This window comes from Petaurus breviceps, unplaced genomic scaffold, assembly GCF_028583685.1.
Source record: "Petaurus breviceps papuanus isolate PSGF00001 unplaced genomic scaffold, PetGlider_PUasm1.0 90994, whole genome shotgun sequence".
Lineage (NCBI taxonomy): Eukaryota > Metazoa > Chordata > Mammalia > Diprotodontia > Petauridae > Petaurus > Petaurus breviceps.
This window is the reverse complement of record NW_027187393.1, coordinates 10,311,764-10,333,238: the sequence shown is the minus strand read 5'-3', so window position 1 is coordinate 10,333,238 and position 21,475 is coordinate 10,311,764. Positions and strand designations below refer to the sequence as shown.

General features: G+C 40.1%; 1 protein-coding gene across 3 annotated transcripts in view; it reads right to left on the bottom strand.

The window, feature by feature from the left end:
• The window catches only part of PTPRT (protein tyrosine phosphatase receptor type T), a 1,346,273-nt gene that overhangs the window by 59,937 nt on the left and 1,264,861 nt on the right, over positions 1–21,475 (bottom strand). For all 3 annotated transcript variants that reach the window (XM_069077714.1, XM_069077712.1, XM_069077713.1), the window contains 2 exons: positions 21,083–21,170; positions 2,131–2,207 (listed from right to left, as the gene is read on the bottom strand). In XM_069077714.1, coding sequence (XP_068933815.1) covers positions 2,131–2,207; positions 21,083–21,170 — 165 coding nt within the window. The remainder of the gene's footprint in view (positions 1–2,130; positions 2,208–21,082; positions 21,171–21,475) is intronic.

Below are 21,475 nucleotides of genomic sequence, written 5' to 3'. Positions count from 1 at the left end.
GTATTTGAGTTAGCAGCCTACCACTTATTGGATATGTGAACTTGGACCAATCATTTCGGTTCTCTAAGCCTTGGTCTTTTCATTTGAAAACTGGGAATAATAATTCCTACCCAAAGCTTCAGAGACAACAAAATGGGAATGTATTTGAAAGTGCTTTGTAACCTGAAAGCCCCATGAGAAAGTGTTCTCCATACAATCCATTTTTCATACTATTGGGAGACTTTTTGTGTGTGAGGCTGTCAGGGTTAAGGGGCTTTCCCAGAGTCATACAGCTAGTAAGTGTTAAGTGTCTGAGGATGCATTTGAACTCAAGTCCTCCTCATTCCAGGGACTGTGTTCTATCCATTGTGTCAGCTAACTGCCGCTGAGACTAATTGTTTTTTAAGTATATATCTGATAATGTCATTCCTTTGCTTAAAAAAAGTATTCAAGGGTTCCTTCTTACCTCTAGGATAATATATCAAATCCTTTTCTGGATATTCGAAGCCTTCCACAACCTACCTCTGTAATGGACACCCAAGATATAACAGGACAGCTAGGCCAATTATAATTTGATAGGAGTGTTTATTAACTGGCCAGTGACTGCCTCTCAGACCAAAAGACAGCAGTGAGCTTTCTGTTAGACATAATTTTATAGACAATGTGATTGCTAGCAACAGAATATGTTTCTAAGGGGTTAGCATTGTTGTCTATTGAAGCAAAACATTCTCAGTATTATTCTTATTGAAGCAAAGCATTCTCAGTATTATTCCCATTGAAGCAAAGCATTCTCAGTATTATTCCTATTGAAACAAAGCCTTAGTATTATTTCTACTGAAGCGAAACAGACCTGAATCTGTGGGAATCTGGTATGTTTCTAGCAACACAGGTGAAACATTTCCTTACTATTGGAGCCTATTAGGTAGTTTCCAAGAAACCTAGTATGGGTCCCTTCTAGCAGGTTTGAGGGGGCTTTGGTGTATAATTTCTGGTGGGCACTTCACCTCTACTCTGCTTTTCTACTCCTATTTCATTGTTCCCCTCCCCAATCTCAAATCCATCCTGAATAGATTAATCTCTCCACCTCCTCCTTTCCCAAGCTATCTTTGTTCATATTATTCTTTATACCTAGAATGTTTTCTGGTTTCCTCTTTTACTATTGATCTCCTAACCTATCTTTTAAAGCCCATCTTCTCTCTTGGTTATAAAAGCATTCCCATTCAGATATTACACACCACTTTGCACCTCTCCAATGAACATATCATGTATTATGGTGCATGTAAACTGTAATTCATCTTGGTTTATGTCTTATCTCCTTACTAGACTAAGAACTCCAGGAGGACAGAACCAGGGACCCAGGGCTCTTCTTAAATCCTAATTGACTGACTGGATGTTCTAACCTCAGCTGACCAAACCAGAAATCCTTATGGAGGCTTCTTTCCTCTACCTAAGCAAAAGCACATCTAATTTGTCCCATCACTTGGGGAGTCCTGCTCAATTCCAGTTGACTCATCTTATTGTCACACCTATTGTGACAATTGTGACAAATTGTGACAAAATAAGATTGACAACAACCTCAGTAGGGGTTATTATCCCCATTTTTCAGACGAAGAAACTAAGACTTCAAGAAAGGACTCTTTCAGGGGCGGCCAGGTAGCACAGCAAGTAAGAGCACCGGCTCCAGTGTTGAGAAGACCTGGAGATCGCATCCTGGCTCGGACACTTAGCACCCACCCAGAAACATCTGGCCGTGTAACCTTGAGCAAGTTACTTAACCCCGATTGCTAAAAAAAAAAAAATAATAAAAAAAAAGAAAGGACTCTTTCTCTTCTGTCCTTGCTGCACTTAAAGAATGAGGATACCTTGGGTTATTTTTAGACTTTGGAGATTTCTAACAGAAATGTAAGTGTGTGGATATGGGTCCAGAGTATGAGAACGAGAACCTAAAATCTGAAACTCAATCTCCCCCAGTCTACAGATGATGGCAGAGTTTGGGGGTGAGGTGAAGGGGAGGAATGAATTGCATGCTTTGGGCAGGGAGAAAAGTGTGCTGTTTCTGAGCAATGGTCTCATTATGGCCAGAAGTTTAATGGATCTCAGGCTACTAAATATCTTTCTCACTATATCATCTCCATGATGTAGGACACTTACATCAATGTAGTTGGCATTAATGTAGTCTGAGTGTGGGTCTCCATCCAGCATCAGCAGTCTGACTCTTGAGTGGTCATCTGAAAAAAGAGGGAGAAAGGTAAGGGGACTTTTTTAAAAAATGGACCTTTTGGAGTTAGAGTGAGAGAGGGAGGAAAATCACACATTGCATCTAAGGGACTAGCAATAGGGGGAATCTTTGCTAGCCTGTGGCTAGCTAGTCTCTTGTGGGTTTGGACCCAGCTGTTTAAAATCACTAGCCATGACTTCCCAGTGCCTTTAGAGAAGGCCCTATGAAAGGACTGAAATTTGACTGAACTGCTTTCATATGTTAGGCTATACATAGGCTTCAATTTCATAGGATCAGAGATTTAGAACTGGAAGGAACCTTAAATGCCATTCAATCAGCCCTCCCTTTGCCTATTTTACAGATGAGAAAACTGAGGCTCAGAGAAGTTAAGTGACTTTCCCATGATCACATGTATGGTGTCAAACAGGATTTGAATCCAAGTCTTCCTGATTTTAAGTCTAGCACTATTCTATGCTGCCTCTTTCATGTTCATTTTTTAAAATGGAATTATTTTCTATATTTTATCTAATTCTTTTATTTTTCCTGAATAAATCTTGTAGAACTTAAAATTTGTCATGAATTATTGTTGTTATCAATACCAAAAACCAGGTACAGTCATAGTAAAAATAAGTCTACCAGTGACCAAAGATTTCATGTCAAAAGTGAACATTTCAACCAAAATATTGGGATAAAAATAATTGCAAGCTAATTTCTCTCAAATAATACTTAACTGGGGAAAATATCCCATCCAGAAAAAAGAAGTTGGATAGTCCCTTAGAGTTCATTATAATTGGACTGTAGTTACAAGCAAAAACCCAAAGGAGAGGTTGGGGAGGGCTGCTTAGCTCCCAAATTCATTCTACATGAAGTTACTCCCCACTGCAACATTAGCTTTATTTTAAGGCAGTGTTTCTCAAAGTGTGGTCCCAGTAGTCCTGGGAATCTACAAGACTCTTCTATGGGAAAATCCCGCATTAATTACTTTTTGTAATATGATAATGATTAATAATATAATTCAGTGCCTGGAAAGCTGGTTTTAGAATCAGGAAGATCTGTGTTTGATTTCTGCCTCTGCCACTGACACATACCGACTATGGTCTGGTACAATTTATTTGCTCTGCAAAATTCTAGTCGGCCCCAGTCTAATAGTCTAAGACTATAAAAAGCTGCAGGAAAGGTTCTGTAGAGGGAGGTCATCACCACAAGAGCTCCTTATACTAGTGAAATCACAGATGTGTTAAAAAAAACTATATATACATATATGTAATATATGTACATATTCATATACATACATATATACAGATATGTGCATATATAAACACACATATATGTATATATAAAAAATTTATATCAGGAAGCCTTGGATTTAGATCTTAACCTTGATATTTCCTAGCCATGTGACCAGGGACAAATCCCTAAACCTCTCTGTGCTTCAAGGAATTCCTTAGGGCTTATCTGCTAAATTAAAGATAGGTCATAATTGCTTGTGTGGGTCGGTCCATGGAGTTCTCTATTATGAATAAATCAAACATTCTTTCCATATTCCTGTGTTTATACTATGACAACATTGGAAATCTGTTCCTGGCTTGAATATCTGATCGATTTGAAGACTAGATTAAATCCAGATTGCCACCTTGGTATTTCATCCAAAGTGGATTGTATTTGTTTCCCCATCTTTCCTAGCAAGAATTTTTCACTGGGGGCAACTGAGAGTGAATGAGAGCACAGCATGCTACAGAAGGCTTTGCCCCAACGAGATGGTTCTTGGTTAAAAAAAATGTTCCAAATTCATTTTACTCAAAGCACAGTGGTAGTCTTTTCTGGGAGGGAGAATAAGAAAATGTGAATGTGTGCACACAATTGTCAAGTGCAAGTTGTGTCCAATTCATGGCACACCCTTTTAGAACCACTGCTCTAAGGAACATAGTTAGATGTGGCAAACCAAGATTCCCAGGGCTGCTTCAATTCTGTATTGTCTGGGGATGGTACCAGTCAGAGTAATTTGAATACTTGGGATGGGTATACAGGCCAAGTATGTTATGAGGTTCAGCAAAGGACCCAAACCCAGGTTCATGCACTTCTGACGCAGGTTAGATGTAAGGAAACAGACTGGTGATGAGAAGCTGCGACACCCAGATCATCAGCTATTGGGTGAGAATAAGAACCTCAGAGTTCCCCTGCTGACCTTGTAACACATCAAGTACAAATTCCTCCAATAGCAGACCCAAAGAGAGATTGTGAGCTTTCATTAAAGGACAGAATCCAATTTGAAATCCCCACTCTAGGATTTTATAAAGAGAAGGGTAGCATTATCTTCATAGTTTATTTATTACTTATGGGAGATGCTCATATTGTTTCTGTCCCTTATTTTTCTAACTTTATATAATTAGGTGGATGAAAAATTATGTTTACACACATACACATGGAGAAAGATAGGGAAGTCGACAACATGGAGGAGTTTATACCAGGCAATTTACAAAGAGCTCCAGAATGCTCATTACACGCTATCTACATTCTGCAAGCTTGAAAAGAAACTAATTTGGTGTCCCTCATTTGATATTCAAGACAAGAAGGGAAGTTAGAGAGGATCATGTGGAAGCAAAAAGCTCTCTAACATTTAGGCAATAGGAAAACAGAATGCATAAACTTGAACATTGCATTGAGAGAATTGCACGTCATAGTGTGTCACACGCAGTAGGCACTTAATAAATGCCTGCTGAGTGAATGGATGAAAAAGAACTCCTCTTAGTAGAACCATGATGGTAAAGCCCAGGAAAGGTCTGGTTTATTGCCAGCATATCAAGGGTTGGAATTCTGCCATTGCTTTCCATGGACTCTGTGACCTTGGGCAAGACATTTCAACTTGAAGACCGACCTCAATTTCCCTTCTATAAAATAACTTAGTTGGATTGGGTGAACTCAAAGGTTCTTTCCAGTTTATTATCCTACAAAAGCCAATATGGAGATGAATGGGAAGGGACGGTCTGAAGGGCTGTTAACAAACCACATCTCTTGGGAGGGGAATAGTTACAAGCCATGCCCGGAATAGCAAGAGGGGAATGTGTTTGGGAAGATGATCATTGCGGCATATAGATGGCATGCTTGAGTAAAAGTGGCGAACGGCCCCTTCCTATGACAAATCTATTCTTTCTTAACCATGGTAGATCATGTTTTTACTGTGCTTTTAAGGTCTGCAAAGCTCTTTCCTCACAACAGTCCTGCTGAAGAAGTAGTACAAGTGTAGACTGATTTTACAAATGAGGGAACTGAGACTTGAGGAGATTAAGCAATGTTCACAGGGTTTTACAGCTAGAAAGTGTCAAAGCCAGAAATTAAGCCCAGGGCTTCTGATTCTTGATTCCATTGCTTTCCACTGGCAACACTTCCAGTAGCCATTTGATGTATCTTCTGTGTAAATGAAATTATTTATAAATGTGACTCCTTGCAAGAGAAAATAAGGGGAGTTGGACTCACTAAGGTTCACTTTCCAAGGTCATTCTCAGTCTATGGCTGTCATTCCTGGCCAAGAGAAATTCAGATCACTAAGCTCTTTTACAACTTAGCCCATAAGAGTTGAAGTTGCCAGAAGAGGGGGAAAAAGTATGAGAAAAGGGGAGCTCTGTCTGTTCCAGGCAGCCACTAGCAAGATTTACATGATCCGAGGAATAAGGATTAGATACAGACACATGGGATGTAGGAGGATATTGCTGGCAGAGCCCAGCTAGAACAGGAGGGAGGAGGGATCAGAATGGGAGATACCCAAGTCCATGAATTACACTGAGGAAAACACTTTGAAAACTAAGGGATGGAGACATGGGAACTTTCATTGTCATTAAACACATGCCAGAGGTAAGGAGACAGACAAGAATAGAGTGGCCAGTTTTCTGGGGAGGATGGAACAAATGCTCAGACCGTGCTAGTGAAAAGACCAATGGACTTGGAGTTAAGTACCATTAGTCCCAGCTCAGACACTGATTAGCTGTGTGACTCTTCTAAGTCTCAGTTTCCTGATGTACAAAATGGTGAATGTCTCATTTGTAAATTGGGTAGAAAGCTACATATTGGATCCTGTCAACATTGTCTGTACAACACTTCTCAGACCTGTCTCCTTCTCTCCATTCATATCATTACCAACCTTGGTTGAGATTTTTATCACTTTTCACCTTGGTTAAAGCAATCACTTCTTACTGGTCTTCCTGCCTCTGGTCTCTCTCCTGTGCAGCTCGACTTTCACCAAGTTGTTAAAATAATCTTCATGTATAGGCCTAACCATGCCACATATTTGCTCAAAAACTTTCACTGACTCCCTATTGTCCAAAGAATAAAATAGAAACTCCTCCATCTGGCATTTCAGGTCTTCTACAACTGGATTCTTGTTTTACCTTTTGATCATTCCCCTTTATATTTCAGACACTATAGACTACTAGCTCATCCTCAAGCTCAACATATTATCTCCCAACTTCATGTATTCATAGAGTGTATATGCCATGCTTAGAATATATCCCTTTATATCACTGCCTGACCAGAAATCCTTTTTTCTTCAATAGTTCATGTCAATCCAAATTTTAAAAAACGTTAAGCATCTTTTATGTGATGGGCACTGCAACTAGGTGCTGAAGATACAAATTAAAACAAAACACAATCACTTCCCTTAAGGAGCTTACATTATTCTGAGGAAATATAAAATAAACATAGATAAGTAATTGTAAAATCTTTGTTGTTGATGTTAAGTCATTTTAGTCATATCTGACTCTCTGTAACCTCTATTTGGGGTTTTCTTGGCAAACATATTGCAGTGGTTTGCCATTTCTTTCTCCAGAACATTTTACAGATGAGGAAAATGAGGCAAACACGGTTAAGTGACTTGCCCAGGGTGGCATTGCTAGGAAGTGTCTGAGGCCAGATTTTAATTCAGGAGGATGAGTCTTCCTGACTCCAGGCCTGGCACTCTATGTACTGTGCCACCTAGCTGCCCATTAAAAAACATTTATGAAAGAAATCCAAAGACATTTTACTAATTACTGGGGGAACTGAGAAATATCTCTTGTAGGAGATATTAATCGAGCTGAGCCTTAAAGGGATTTTGGGGTTCTAGGAGATGGAGGAGAGGAGGAAAAGGATCTTCCAGGCATATAGAACAGTACAGAAAGGTGTGGGGGTGAGAGTCATAATGTTATGTTTGGGGAACAGTAAGTATGTCAGTTTGACTGGAATATGGAATCTCTAAGGAGGAATAGGGTGTAATCAAGAGGGAAAGATAAAAGACTGTATTTTATACTAGAGGAAATAAAGACTCATTGGAACTTTTCAAGCCAAGGAATGATCTAACCTGGACTTTAGGAATATCAGCTTGACAGCTGTGTGAAGAGGAAATATAGGCTGAATTCTGGGAAAGCAAATAGAAGGTATCTCTATTCCATCTTATTCCAAGATCAGCTTGGGTTGCCTCCTTCATGGAGCCTTCTATGACTGATTCCCTCAGCTAAAATTTATTCTCTTTTCCTTCTCATATTTCTCAAGATTATTTTCTGTCTGTATTTCTCTTTTTTCCCCATTGATAGAGTTCTATCGTAGTTGTCTGTGTACAAAGTGTTTGCTGCACCCCTTACCCCAGCAGAATGTAAGCTCTTTGAAGTCAGAATGAATCCATAGTTATCTTTGTATTCCCAGGGCCTTAAGGAGGGAATGGATTTAACAAAAGGTTGTTATAGTTGAATCGAGTTGAATAGTAAAGCACCAGGTTTAGGGTTATATAATGAATGTCTTTTTTTCAAAATTAATTTTATTTTCTTTACTTACCCAAAAGTTTATTTTCTCTCCCACCCATATTGAAAATAAAAGAGAACAAAAAAGCCTTGTGACTAATATGTAGAGTCAGGCAAAACAAATTCTCACATTGTTCATCTCTGAAAATCTATGTCTCATTCTGCATCCTGCGTTCATCACCTCTCTATCAAGAAATGGGCAAAGGAATCATCTCATAACATTTATTGTCCAAAAGTGAAATGGCTTTCCTCAGGAAGTAGTGAATTTTCTGGTCACTGGGAAATTTTCAAACAGAAGTTAGATGAGCATCTGTTTGACATAGCGTAGAAGGGGTAGCTATTCCAACAGGAGTTGGAATAGGTGGTTTCAGAGGTCCAGAGCTTGTGCAATAAGAACATTTGTACTTCCATGTTCATGTGAGGAAAGTGTTTTGTAAATCATATATCACTATGATTTCCCCTTTCCATGGAACACTTTCATTTCCTACTCAACAACCAAATTTGCTGCAAATAAAAGTTTGCATAATAAATCAGCCATTCCAAACATCCCTAAAGAGGGAAACGTATGAGAAAGTAACTTGGGAGGGAATAGTATTTGGACAAGATATTTGATCAGTTCCTTCTTTCTGTCCATTGGGCAATAAGGAAGATAAAAGACAGTATTTCTCAGAGAAAAGAGATTCGGTTCATTACAATGAATTGTGTAGCTGAAAAATCATTTCCTGGAAGTATTAGAAATGTTAATGCTCTCATCATGCAAGAGTGAATTGAAAGAAAGCAGGTAATTCTGTGAAGATTGCTTTGATACCTAATGAAAGGTAAGGGTCCATACAATACCATCAATGTGATTACAATCATCACCACCACTGTCATCACTATCAATCTTCCTCCTCCTCCTCCTTCTCCTCTTCTTTATGTTCTAAGGGATAATCCAGAGAATGTATTACAAGTGTCTCTAGAGCATAAAACGCTTTTGGTTTGTAGACACATTTGAGAATCACTATTGTCATGTCCTATATCTTTATATCTCACGGGAAGGGATCATCAGTCATTGCTACTGACTGTGGTTTCTTTTAGAATGGCTTCTCCCCAAGGGGATGGCCAGGGTTCACTAGAGCCTCAAGACCTTGTCTCATTTTCTTTTTCTTGAAGATCCTGGATGCCATGACCCAATTGTCTCCCATCAGGAAATCTACCTTTGGAGATAAAGCCTCCTGGAGAATAATCCAACATCTATCCTTAGTCCATAGAATAACTTAAAATGCAATATGAGCCCAGAGTCCTAGATTGGATTTGACATAGATAGTGGGCATTCCTCCAGGAGCAATGGCTTTAGAGACCAGCTTTGGCTACTTCCTGAATCTTGTAGGTGCTGTTCAAATCCTGTGCAGGCCCTTCTCCTCCTCTTTCTCTATACCTCCTGGCTTGGGAACTTCATCCTCTTCCATAGGTTCAAATGTCATTTCCTCACAGATGATTCTGAGAGCTACATATGTCTCTATTCTTTCTCTTTGAGCTCTGGTTCTTTATCATTAGTTGTTCCATGGATTTTTCCAATAAGAAGTACCACAGGCACCTCAAACTTAGCAGGTCTAAAATGCAAGTCATTCTCTATCTCTTCAAACCTACCCAAACTTCCTAATTTCTATAGAAGGCAGCAGCATCCTCTCAGTCAGCCAGGATCACAACCTAGGCAGGTATTAAACTTTGTTTTTCTTGCTGCCTCACCCCTCACATCTAATCAATCAACAAATCTTGTCTATTCTGCCTCCACCAAAACTCTTACATCTGTTATCTCCTCTTCACTCTGATGGCCACTACCCCAATGCAGGCCTTCATCACCTCTCACCTGGACTGCTGGAATAGAATATTGTCAAAAGCCGTCTTGTCTCCAGACTCTCCTCCTTCTAACCCATCTTCTACAAAGCTTTTAAAATCATTTCCTTAAAGCACAGGTCTGACCATGTCACTTTTCTGGTCAAGAATGTCCAGAAGCTTATTATTATTATTATTATTATTAAAAATATTTATTAAAAAAACAAACTCTTATTTTTAGTCTTAAAACCCTCCATTGTCTGATTCCAGCATGCCTATCCATGTAGATTGCACATGACTTGACCCCAGGTACTCTGTATACTGGTTAAACTGGGCTACTTTTCATTCCCTGTACATCCCATTGTATTGCCTGTTTCCATGCCTTTGCACACGCTGACCTAATTCCTAGGATTCACTTCCGCTTCATTGATACATTATATAATCCCTAGCTTCCTTCACGCCTCAGCTTCCTCTTCCCCCAGAGGCCTCTCCTTCCCCTTCCAATCATTAGTACCCTCTCTCAGTATTTTTGCGTGTACATTGCACCTATCAGTTTACATATTGTAGAACTAAATAGAGTATTAGCTCCTTGAGGGCAGGGACTGTTTTGTTGTTTTTGTATCTCCAACATATTGCATAGTGTCTAGTACACAGCAAGTGCTTAATCAATGCTTGTTGAATAAACAAATCAATGGTGGAAATGTTTTAAATACAGATTTCCATGGGGTGGGGAGAAGTTGGACAGAGAGAGAGAGGAAGGGAGAGAAAGGGAGAGGGAGAAGCATAGGGAGGAGGGAGGGGAGGAGAAGGGAAGGGAGGGAGGGAAAGAGAGAGAGAGACAGAGACAGAGACAGAGAGACAGAGATAGAGACAGAGAAACTGACAGAGAGAGACAGAGAGACAGAGAGACAGAGGAGAGACAGAGAGACAGACAGAGAGAGAGACAGAGAGGAAGAAATAATTTTTTTAGCTTATTTTTTCACCAAGAAGCACTGACTAGAGCAGCATTTTTATAAACCTTGCAAATGCTTTGCCTGATTTTCCAGCTCACAAAAACTGGGCTCCCACTTCCTTGCCTAAGAAGCTACTCCTCAAGTTTACCCCAGACAGAACAGGGACAATTCATCTTCTCTTAGGGCCCATGAAGTCTCATCCACTCCTGTGCTGTGGGAGTTAAGAGTCTCATGATAGCAGATTCTCTAAATCATCACTAAAAGCTGTCCTGGAGCTTCCAAGGCCCCTATGTTTGTGAGAAGACACTCTCCAGAGACAGTGTAGGGCACATGTTATACAGCAGAGCCTAGGGCCAGATCTTGTCACATCTGATTTTTATTGGCCCACACAACTATGAAATTCTTACTTCTTAAATCACATAAGTATAAAAATCCTCTCCCTCTTTCTTCTGTCTCTTCTCTCCAAGTTCTGCTTTTCTCATCCTAGTTCCCTTCCCTGCACCCCCAACTCTGACCACATTGCTGAGAGCTATGTTGAGTCTATGGGAAATGGAGTCATCCACAGTAGAGAATTTAAATATTTTACTAGTGTGCAGTATATTTGGGTTTCAGGAACACTTATCTAACCAATCCAGATTGTGTTTCCAGAGAGCTCTTGTAATAGCTCAACAAAAACCAGTGGTCCTCTCCCTAGAAATCTCTCTCCCAGATAATATGCAAACGAGATTTACTTCTGGGCACTGAATACCATGAAAAGAGACCTGCAAGAGTTACATTAAGTCACAAAAGAAAAGGCGATGATGGAACATGAGCTGGATGCCATCATGAAGATAGAGGCTAGCCTGAATCTTTGACTTTGGCCCAATGTCACCTATGAAATGCATCTGTCTGCTGCACTGTCTTCTGGATCTCTCAGAACCATTTGGCCAGTCACCAGGGCCAGAAAATCTCTTACATAAACTACTTTCAATTCTTTCCTTGAGGCAGTGATTAAAGCTCTTATAACACAGACCATTGAGCTGTATGCTTCTCACATCTGTATATTTGCTACTTAAGCTGGCAGCTCCTATGTCTTCATGGGGTGTGTGGTTCCTTCTATCTCCTGCAGATTCTATTTGTCTGGTCATACTGACAGGAATTACTACTCTACCCTCAATACAAAGGGGCTCTGGGTTCTGGAAGGGAGCACAGGAAGGAGGCAAAGGGCAAAACTCCCTCCTCTCAGAGGCTGGAGAGTGGGGGTCCTGGTGCAAAAGGAAAAATGATAAATTCCCTCTGTCCTTAGGTTTTTAGATACACAAATTACTTTATCACCTACATGACTCCCTTCATGATTTCTACACTTTTCTTTCTCTTGAATTTCCTGTCTGTTGAGAGCATCTGCCCCAGGCTGTGTTATAAACACCAAGGCAAAAAATTCATTGGTGATTCTTTTCATTTTCTTTTTTTGTCAGTTGTTTTCCTTTCCTTCTTCTAGAAGGCCTGTCATTTCCTTTTCTAAGTGCTAAATATAGATCTAAAAGAAATTATTTAGTTGGAGTTTTTCTATCTTTTCATTTTTTAAAGAAAAAAAGTTGCTTTTTTCCCCTTCTTTTTTCTTTCCACTTATTCTTTTCTTCCTTCCTTAATCTTTTCTGTCCTCACTTGGACCTGATGTTATGTCCCTGGCTTCTTATTCTCACTCGCTTTCTCTGTTGCCTGAGGATTTTAATCACATTGGTTCTTTCTGACTCCTAATGTATTTGTATTTATCACACCTAGACAGGCTTCAGCTTTGGGGCAGAAAAATACAAGGTTGTGAACACTTTCCATTGCTCTGTTCAGTGCCCCCTCCCCCTTTATCCTGTTTAATTTCCATTCCAATACTTTTTCTATAGCTTTTCTTTGTCTCTTGCATTCATTCTTTGACAAAATAGTGGTTACTCTCTCTACTTCCCCCTCTTGATGCAGAATATAAATGGCACTGCCAAATCCTGCTGGGCTAACCCCTAATTTCTATCCAAATCAGAGATTTTTTGTTTTTCCTGAACTCTAAAGGCTTTGCTTATAAAGGTGAAGAAGGGGAGAGGAGAGGGTGTGTGCAATGGTAAGGGTGAGGCCATACACTTTGCTTTCTGGGAGGCTAAATTAGAGGGCCTGTCTGAAGTGAGAATGGTGAAAGGCAATACACAGCATGGGAAAACCCTATTTTAAAACACAGCCATAGTTAGGAACTCTGAAACCTGGGACAAATGCAGCTGAGCACTGACAAAGGCAGGGTTGGGAGTAGAAACAGTAGATGTCTAAGGCATGATCACTCCCAACTATGGTTGAGATAGACAAGGGACAAAGATCATGAAAATTAAGGAGACCAGAGCCATGGCAAAATTTAGGGTGGAGAAGATGGTGAATGAGGTATTGAAATTATTGGGGAGGAAGAAGGAAGACCAGCAGGTCTATAGATAACAACAAAAAATTAATGACCAGGAATTTTAAATGAGGAAAGGTAGACACCATGTCAAGAATCCCCTTCAGATGTTCAATGGGATATGTCACATCAGAGACACAGCCTTGGGTTAGGCTCCAACTCACCTAATGCTAGATGACTCACCCCTAGCCAATGGGAGGTGAGCATATCTACAATGCATGTGATGCCCAGTGGGAGGGAAAATGGACCCACAACGGTTTCCTTTGGTTGCATAGACTGGAGTTCTGGGGGAAACAGAATGGCATCCTCCTATTAGGAAAATCTCCCAGGTATCCTGGCACTACAGCCATGCCCTTTCCTAACCCCACAAAGGTTCAGAAACTCAGACTTGTGTTTGAGTCAACTTCCAAAGACAAATAAAACTGAAAAGGGTCCACATTCGCAGCAATCTGTAACTACTTGTGAAACCGTACATTCTCTCCACTACATGCCACACCTGCATGAGCTTAATAATGGTGCAATGCCGCTTAGATGCAAGTGATTTAGCTCTGTCTCTTTCAAAGTACTCAAAGTACAGACCTCAAACTTTGCTTAGCCCCTTCCCAAAGTGCTCAAAGGAGGCCAGTCATGGGAGGAATCAGAAAAGACCAGAAAGTGACACAGCCTCCCTCCCGCCAGCCTCCATGTCCCATACGCTTAGCCCTTTTGTGTATGGTGCCATTGGCAACCAGCATGTCTGAGTTTGCAAGCCTCAGCTTCCTTCTTTTTCATTTAATCTCCCTATTCCTGTCTCACTTCTCCAGCTTATTCCTGGGGCCTCCCAAACTAATTCTGTTCTTCCTCTTCCCTAAGACACATAGGAAGGAAAAATAAAGGGAATAGAGGTGGCAATCCAACTTGCCATTTTCTCCTTTTTAATCAATATTTGCTAGATTAACCTGTTCACCGACCTTGAGAATATCAACCCCTTCAACGCCCAATCTACCCTGTGTTTCAAATATGGATTGTAAGAAATTCCCTTTATGGTCCCTTCCGCTTTTCGGGTTCTATGGATCTTTAATTCGACATTTGCTGACCTTCATATGAACATCTTTACCCATGTGGTTGTGTCCTGCATGTGCCTCCTTTTTGACTGTCTCCCTGGAGCTCAGGCTGCATACCCGTTAGATTTCTGCTATTTTTCAACACATCAGGGGGCCAGTTTCATAGGCTCCTTTTTATAATTATGGAGCTGCTAATTCAACATTCCTTGAATTTTGATTCCTGCCTCAAAAATCAGACGCACAAGAAGATATATACTGGATTAAGGTTCACACTGCAGACTTAGCACAATATGCTTGGTTGAAAATCATCCTGACGAAGGCTGAAGTTATAGATCAGCTCATATTATATATAGCTTGCCATAAAGCCCCATCAACTGTAGTTGAAAGTCGAATACTGTGAAATGATGCACTAATTGACTTAGGACTGCCCAACTAGGGAAACGAATCCAATTTTTCTCCTGAAAGATTGATGGCACTTTATAACTAAACATCACATCTGAAACCCAAATTTTGCAAAATAAAGTTGCAATAAGATTGTCCTAAATTCCAGAAGCAAGAGTCAGTTGGATGTTCTGGCCTTAAGTGACTATAGGCAAATTTACTTGATTGTGGTCAGTCTTCTCACATAAAATGGGGATAATCACACAAGGATGTCATGTGGTTGAAATGAAATAGACCTGAAAGGATCAGTGGAGATCATCTACTTAACTCTCTCATTTTATAGACGAGGAAATTAAGACCAGAAGAGAGAGGAAGTGGTTTTTATTAAGAGCCTCTGAAGACTGTCTTATTTTTAATTTTCTGTGTACCTGTTGTATTGCTTGGTAGAGCATAAGCTATTTAATTTTTGTCTATATATCCCCAGGACCTTGGTATAGTAATAGCACCTACCTAGCACACAGTAGGTGTTTAATAAACATTTGCTGAATTGAAGTTACAAAGCTGTAAAAGGCAGAGTTGATATTAAAATCAAGTTCTCTTAATTGGAATGGAATGGAATGAATACTTAATAAGCGCTTATTAGGAGCTGGGCACTTTGCTAAGAGCTTTGCAAACATTATCATTTGTTCCTCACAACAATCCTGGGAGGCAGATGCTATTATTAACCCCATTTTAGAGTTGAGAAAACAGACAGGTTAAGTGACTTGTGTAGGGTCATACCACAAGGAATTATTTAAGGCCAGATTTGAACTCAGGTCTTCCTGACTCCATGCTTAGAACTCTGTCCACTGTATCACCTAACTGCCACTCCATGCTCTCTAGGGATCTTTTTGTTCTACCCTGTTTAGCACAATGGGCTTCACACAACGGACCATTATTTTTCTATCTTTGAAAGGTCAATGGCCTGAGAAGAATGGACTGTGCCAAGATATCAAAGTAGGACGAAGAGGACAGGGAGCAGGAATGTTTTCAAGATTCTGTGAGACAGCCAGACATAACAAGCTATCAACTTCACTGCACAGGAGACGACAGCTAGAGAAGGCCGACCCTCCTGATGTGTGGCAGTCACAGATGAGATGGTTCAACCTGAACAAAACGGTCGTGCTGAATAAGTGGTTTGGAAGGGGAGCATCCGCTAATTATGAGTGAGCCCTGTGGGGGTTTTGCTAAAAGAGAATGATCTTTAATCTGTGTCCAAAGGAGACAGGTTAATTCAGTGGAAAACGCCCTGGATCAGAAGTCAGCACATCTGGGGTGTGGTCCCAGGTTTACCCTTAACTCACTGTCTCCCTATCTCTAAGCCTCAGTATCCTCACCCATGAAGCAGAAAGGTCTTGTTCGGTGGAGTGTAGATTCGGAGTAAGAGGACATCAATTAAAACCCATACTCTGCAACTTACTCTCTTTGTAGCCTTGGGCGAGTCACTTAGTCAACATGGGCCCTAGTTTCTCATCTGTGAAATGAAAGGCGGATTGGATGATCTCTTAAAGCTCCAAGTCCATGATCCTTGCTTGGAATGATCGCTTACTAATAATTGACATTATATGGTGATTTAAAAGGGCAGCTAGGTGGCCCAGGAAGTCTCATCTTCCTGAATTCAAATCCAGCCTCAGACACTGACTAGCTGTGTGATCCTGAGCAAGTCACTTCATCCTGTTTGCCTCAGTTTCCTCATCTTAAAATGGGCTGGAGAAGGAAATGGCAAACCACTCCAGTATCTTTGCCAAGAAAACCCCAAATGGGGTCATAGAGATTTGGATGCAACTAAATAATGACAATGACAGGAACAAAGTGTTTTAAATGTGCTGGCTCATTGAAGTCTCACCACAACCATGGTAGGTGTGTGTGTGTGTGTGTGTGTGTGTACTGCAGATATTATTGTTCTCATTTTACAGATGAGGAAACTGAGTCTCAGCAAAGTGGAGTGATTCGCCCATAGTCGCACAGATTATAAGCATTAATGGTGGGATTTGAATCCAGGTCTTTCGGATTCTAAATCCAACACTTTGTTCATCACATGATGATGCCTTTCCCTGCCACTCTTGTAGTTTGACACTTGATCATTCCACAAGATTCTTCATTCAATAATAGTATGGTGTGTTTTCTCACAGGATAACTACAGGAGCCAATGATAATTCACTCGCCAATGATGGAAAGAGAGCTTATGGCTGGCCATTCTGATCAGAGAACAATGAAAGCTTGAGGGAAACCAGCAACTAGCAGATTCTTTCCTAGATATGGACATTCTCAGTCCTCTTCCAAGGAACCAATGCCTACCACAGTGGTTTAGATGAAGGGAATGGAAAGGAACTGCAGACCCCCTTGGCCACCATTGCTTCCTCAAACTAGACAGATCATGCTGCTGCAAGGATTGCCCCAGAAACTCTCATATTCAGGGCTGATGCTACACGGCCTTGAGATGGTCCTCAGAAGGTCCGTGAAGTCCCTGGTATGAATAAAGGAACTCAAAGAGAAGCCTAAATCCAATGCCCACGAAGCTTCTGGCGTTACATGCAGCCTAGCTTGTTGTTCCTGTCCTACCTCTTAATAATTCCTCAGCACCAAAAAGGTAAGAGGCTGAATAGGGTGTTCACTGAAAGCATAATTTTTGGTTCTGGGTTGATGCCTCATGAATTAATATAGGAGCGGATGATGGTCTTGGCTTCCTGTTTTCATCTATTTCAGAAGTCACATGCTCCACTTCTTTTTCTGAGGTTCCAGTCAATCAGTCCACAAGCGATGACCAAATGCCTACCATGAATGGGTAATGGCTAGAATCTAGCTGCTAGATGCTCAGTATATAAAGACCAAAGTGAAACGAGATGATGCAAGGAAGGTCCCTAGCTCAATGGACCGGCCATTCTGTAGTAAGCTTATCATGTGGATCATAGCTGATAGGCTGCAAAATGCAACACTGGTGTGAACACTCACACTGATGAAGTCACAGATACTGGATTATTGTACTCACAAGTAATTATGCTGCCTACATGATGCACATCAATGACAATGAGATTGTGAATACCCACATATCCTATCAGAACAAGAAGTATGTGTGTGTGTATGAAACTTTCTAGTTCTCTTTTACTTTGCAAGATGCTTCTCCATTCTATAATTCAAGTTTGCACTAAGGCATTGTCTAGACATTAAATAAACTGGATAGTGCTAAAGTTAATTTGGCATTTAGGATTGTCTTTGTTCCACTTCATCACTGAGTCAAATGAATGGTAGAGTGCATGCTCAATAAGTGAGTTGGTCAAAAATTCTGGATTGATCACACCACAGGCCATTGAACCAGAACATAAATCCCTGGTTTCAGTTATGTCGAAGCCTGACTAATAAATCTGAATTTATCTTCTCTGTTATTTAACAATTCAATGAACATTTATCATGGCCTACTGTAAGTAAGACTCTATGTGACTCCTTGAGGAAGAAACAGAGACAAATGAAACATAGCTCCTGCCCCCAGTGAAGATTTCAGTTTAATCAAGGAGATGAGACATATACATAAATAACCATGATAAAAACAGAATGCAATAAATGCATTAGAGAGATACAAAATACAATGGGAGTTCAGAAGATGATAGCAGACTTGAACAGGAGAATCAGAGAAGATATCAAGGAAGAGGTGGCATATGAGCTCAGCCTTGAAAGGAGGATAGGATTTCAAGAGACAGAAGGGAAGATGGGAGGGTATGTTTTCCAGGAATAAAGAAAGACATGGAGATGGAAAAATATTTAGGACGTGTTTGGAAGGAATGGTGACCAATTCAGCTTGACTGGCAAGAAAGGGATAGAATGAAATAAAGTTGGAAAGACACTGGGGTCAAACTGTCTCAGGAAGACTGTGAGGTACCACTGCTTCTCATCCAAGCATTTGAATTTTGAAACTCTATGCTCAAAACACTTTGTAATGTTCTCTGGGGGGGGGAGGGGAAGGGACTTGAGACTTAATACCATTTGCTTGCTATGTGAATAGGCCATTTCTATTTCTTTCTGAATATCTTAGAACTACAGGACCCTGGGAGGCAGTATGGTGAAATGGATAGTACTGTGGACACAGAAGTTGAATACCTAGTTTTGTTTTGTCATTTAGTTGTTTCAATGGTGTCTGACTCTTCGTGATCCCATTTGGAGTTTTCTTTGTAAAAAAAAAACCTGGAATTATTTGCCATTTCTTTCCTCAGCTCATTTTATAGATGAGGAAAACATGGGTAAGTGACTAGTCTAGGGTCACACAGTTAGTAAGCTTCAGAGACCAGATTTGACCTCAGGTCTTCCTGACTCTAGACCCCACTTTATCTACTGCACCACTCAGCTGCCTCATCATCAATCCCTTTCTAGTTGTATGACCTTGGCCAGGTCACTGAACTTCTTTTATTCTCAGCTTTCTCGATTGTGAAATGAAGATAATTATAGCACCCGCCTCTCATAATGAATGAGGAGGATCAAATGAGGCAATATATGCAAGGCACTTTGCAAACTTCAAAATGCTATATAAATGTTGGCTACTGATGTGAATGCTGGAAGGGTCCTGAAAGATCATCTGCCTAATCTTCTAATTTTATATGAATTTATATATATATATTATTTATATATTTCTAATTTTATATACATGCATACTAAGGCCAAGAAAGAAATGGTTTGCCCCAAATCATCATTGGTTAGAGAGGATCTGGGACTGGAACCCAGATTTCATGCCTTCTACTCTAATGCCCTTTCTACCATACCTTAATCTCTCAAAATTTCTTTCTTTTATTTCCCTTAATTTTGCTGCTAAGAAATTGAAACACAGGGGCAGCTAGGTGGCACAGGGAAATAGAGTACCAGTCCTGGAGTCAGGAGAACCTGAGTTCAAATTTGGCCTCAGACACTTAACACTTACTAGCTGTGTGACCTTGGGCAAGTCACTTAACCCCAATTGCTCTGCCTTCCCTCCTCCAGAAAGAAAAAAAAAAATGACACATTGCTTGAGAATTTCCTGTGGACATTTTAGTCCATGCCAGTGACTTTTCTCTTTGCTCAAGAGTTTTATTTTTGTTTTTTTTTTTTACAATTATCTTCCTGCTCTTTCTGGAAAAAGGAGGACTTCTAGAGGATGTTCTCTATGAATGCCACTGATTCCAGGTAGGTCATTTCCACCACTGCCCATAGGGTTAGGGTGATTGTCTTCTACAAAGGAGGCTGGGAAAATTTCTGTGGTGTCAGTACATGAAGGTAAGACTCCAAAGTAAGAGACCAATATATCATTCTCCTCTGTATCCTTCTCTTGAGCTAGACATAAGGGTCTATGTGACCCATAAGACCCTGGACAAGTTCTAGGACTGCACATCAAAGACACCAAATGAGAACCATCCCCTGATAAATGAGTCACAATGGGTGTGTGTATTGTAATCATCAAGATTCTTTTGGCAAAACGTGGGTGGAATGAAACAAAGATCAAAACATGCAGTTTTGCTTACTCGTAACAAGTAGAGATTCTGTACTTAATGAACATCTGACACCTGCTTACAAGATGAACTTGTCCTGAGTTGTGGTATATTATTATAATGGAATATTATTGTGCTATAGGAAATGATGAGAAGGAAGATTTCATAAAAACCTGGAAAGACTTATGTGAACTGATGCAAAGTGAAGTGAGCAGAACCAGGAGAACATTGTACACAGTAACAGCAATGCTGTAAGATGATCAACTGTGAATGACTTAACTATTCTTAGAAATACAATAATGCAAGACAATGCCAAGGGACTCATGAGGAGAGATACTTTCTACCTCCAGAGAAAGAACTGACGGAGTATGAATGCAGATTGAAGTATTCTATTTTTTACTTTCTGGGTTTTTTTGTGTTTTCTTTTTCCTTTGGGTCTGTGTCTTTTTTCACAACATAATATAGTAATATGTTTTGCATGATTGAACATGTATAATCTGTATCAAATTGCTTACTATCTCAGGGGGAGAGGTGAAGGAGGAAGAAAGAAGATTCAGAACTCAAAATATTTTTAAATGAATGTTTAAAATTATCTTTACATATAACTGGGGAAAACAAAAATATTATTAAAAATAAAATAAAATAACTGTAGACAAAAAAAAGATGAACTTGTTTGGAAAAACAAAACAAAATAGTAGGGATACATTTCCAATCAGGATTCCCTTAACTGGTATTCAGTTGACGTAATTCCAAGCAAGCCTCTTTACCATCACAATACCATAGATATAGATCTGGAAAGAGCTCAGAGGTCATCTGATTTAACCTATTATTTGACAAATGAGGAAACTAAGGCTAAGTGACTTGTCTGGAGTCATACATGTCATATCAGAGGCAGGATTTGAACCTAAGTCCTCTGACTCCTGAGCCAATGTTTTTGCCACTATAGCAAGATAAACCACATCAGGCACAAAGGTACAGGCCACCAGAGAAAATGTACTCCTAAACCCAGAGAGAAGCATCCACCTTTGCACCTACAGGAGATGATGTTCCCATATCGATTCTTATTGCGGTTTTCATCTTCCTTGGCTGTGTCCCAAGATGCCGTCTGCCCCTCAGGTAATGCCTAGAAAGCAACAGGAGAGAAAGTTAGAAGAAGAAAGAGAGACACATGTAGGGAAAAAGATTTCCTCCGGGTGAAGCAACCCTAACAGGAAGAGATAAGGATTCTGAGGAACTCGGCACAATAATTCAATCCAAGCAACAGTCTGCTTTTAGTATAGACTCTTTGGGGGGGAAACATATATATATATATATATATATATATATATATGTATACATACACATACATATGCATGTATATGTATATATATGTGTATGTGCTTATCTATCTATCTATCTATCTATCTATCTATCTATCTATCTATCTAT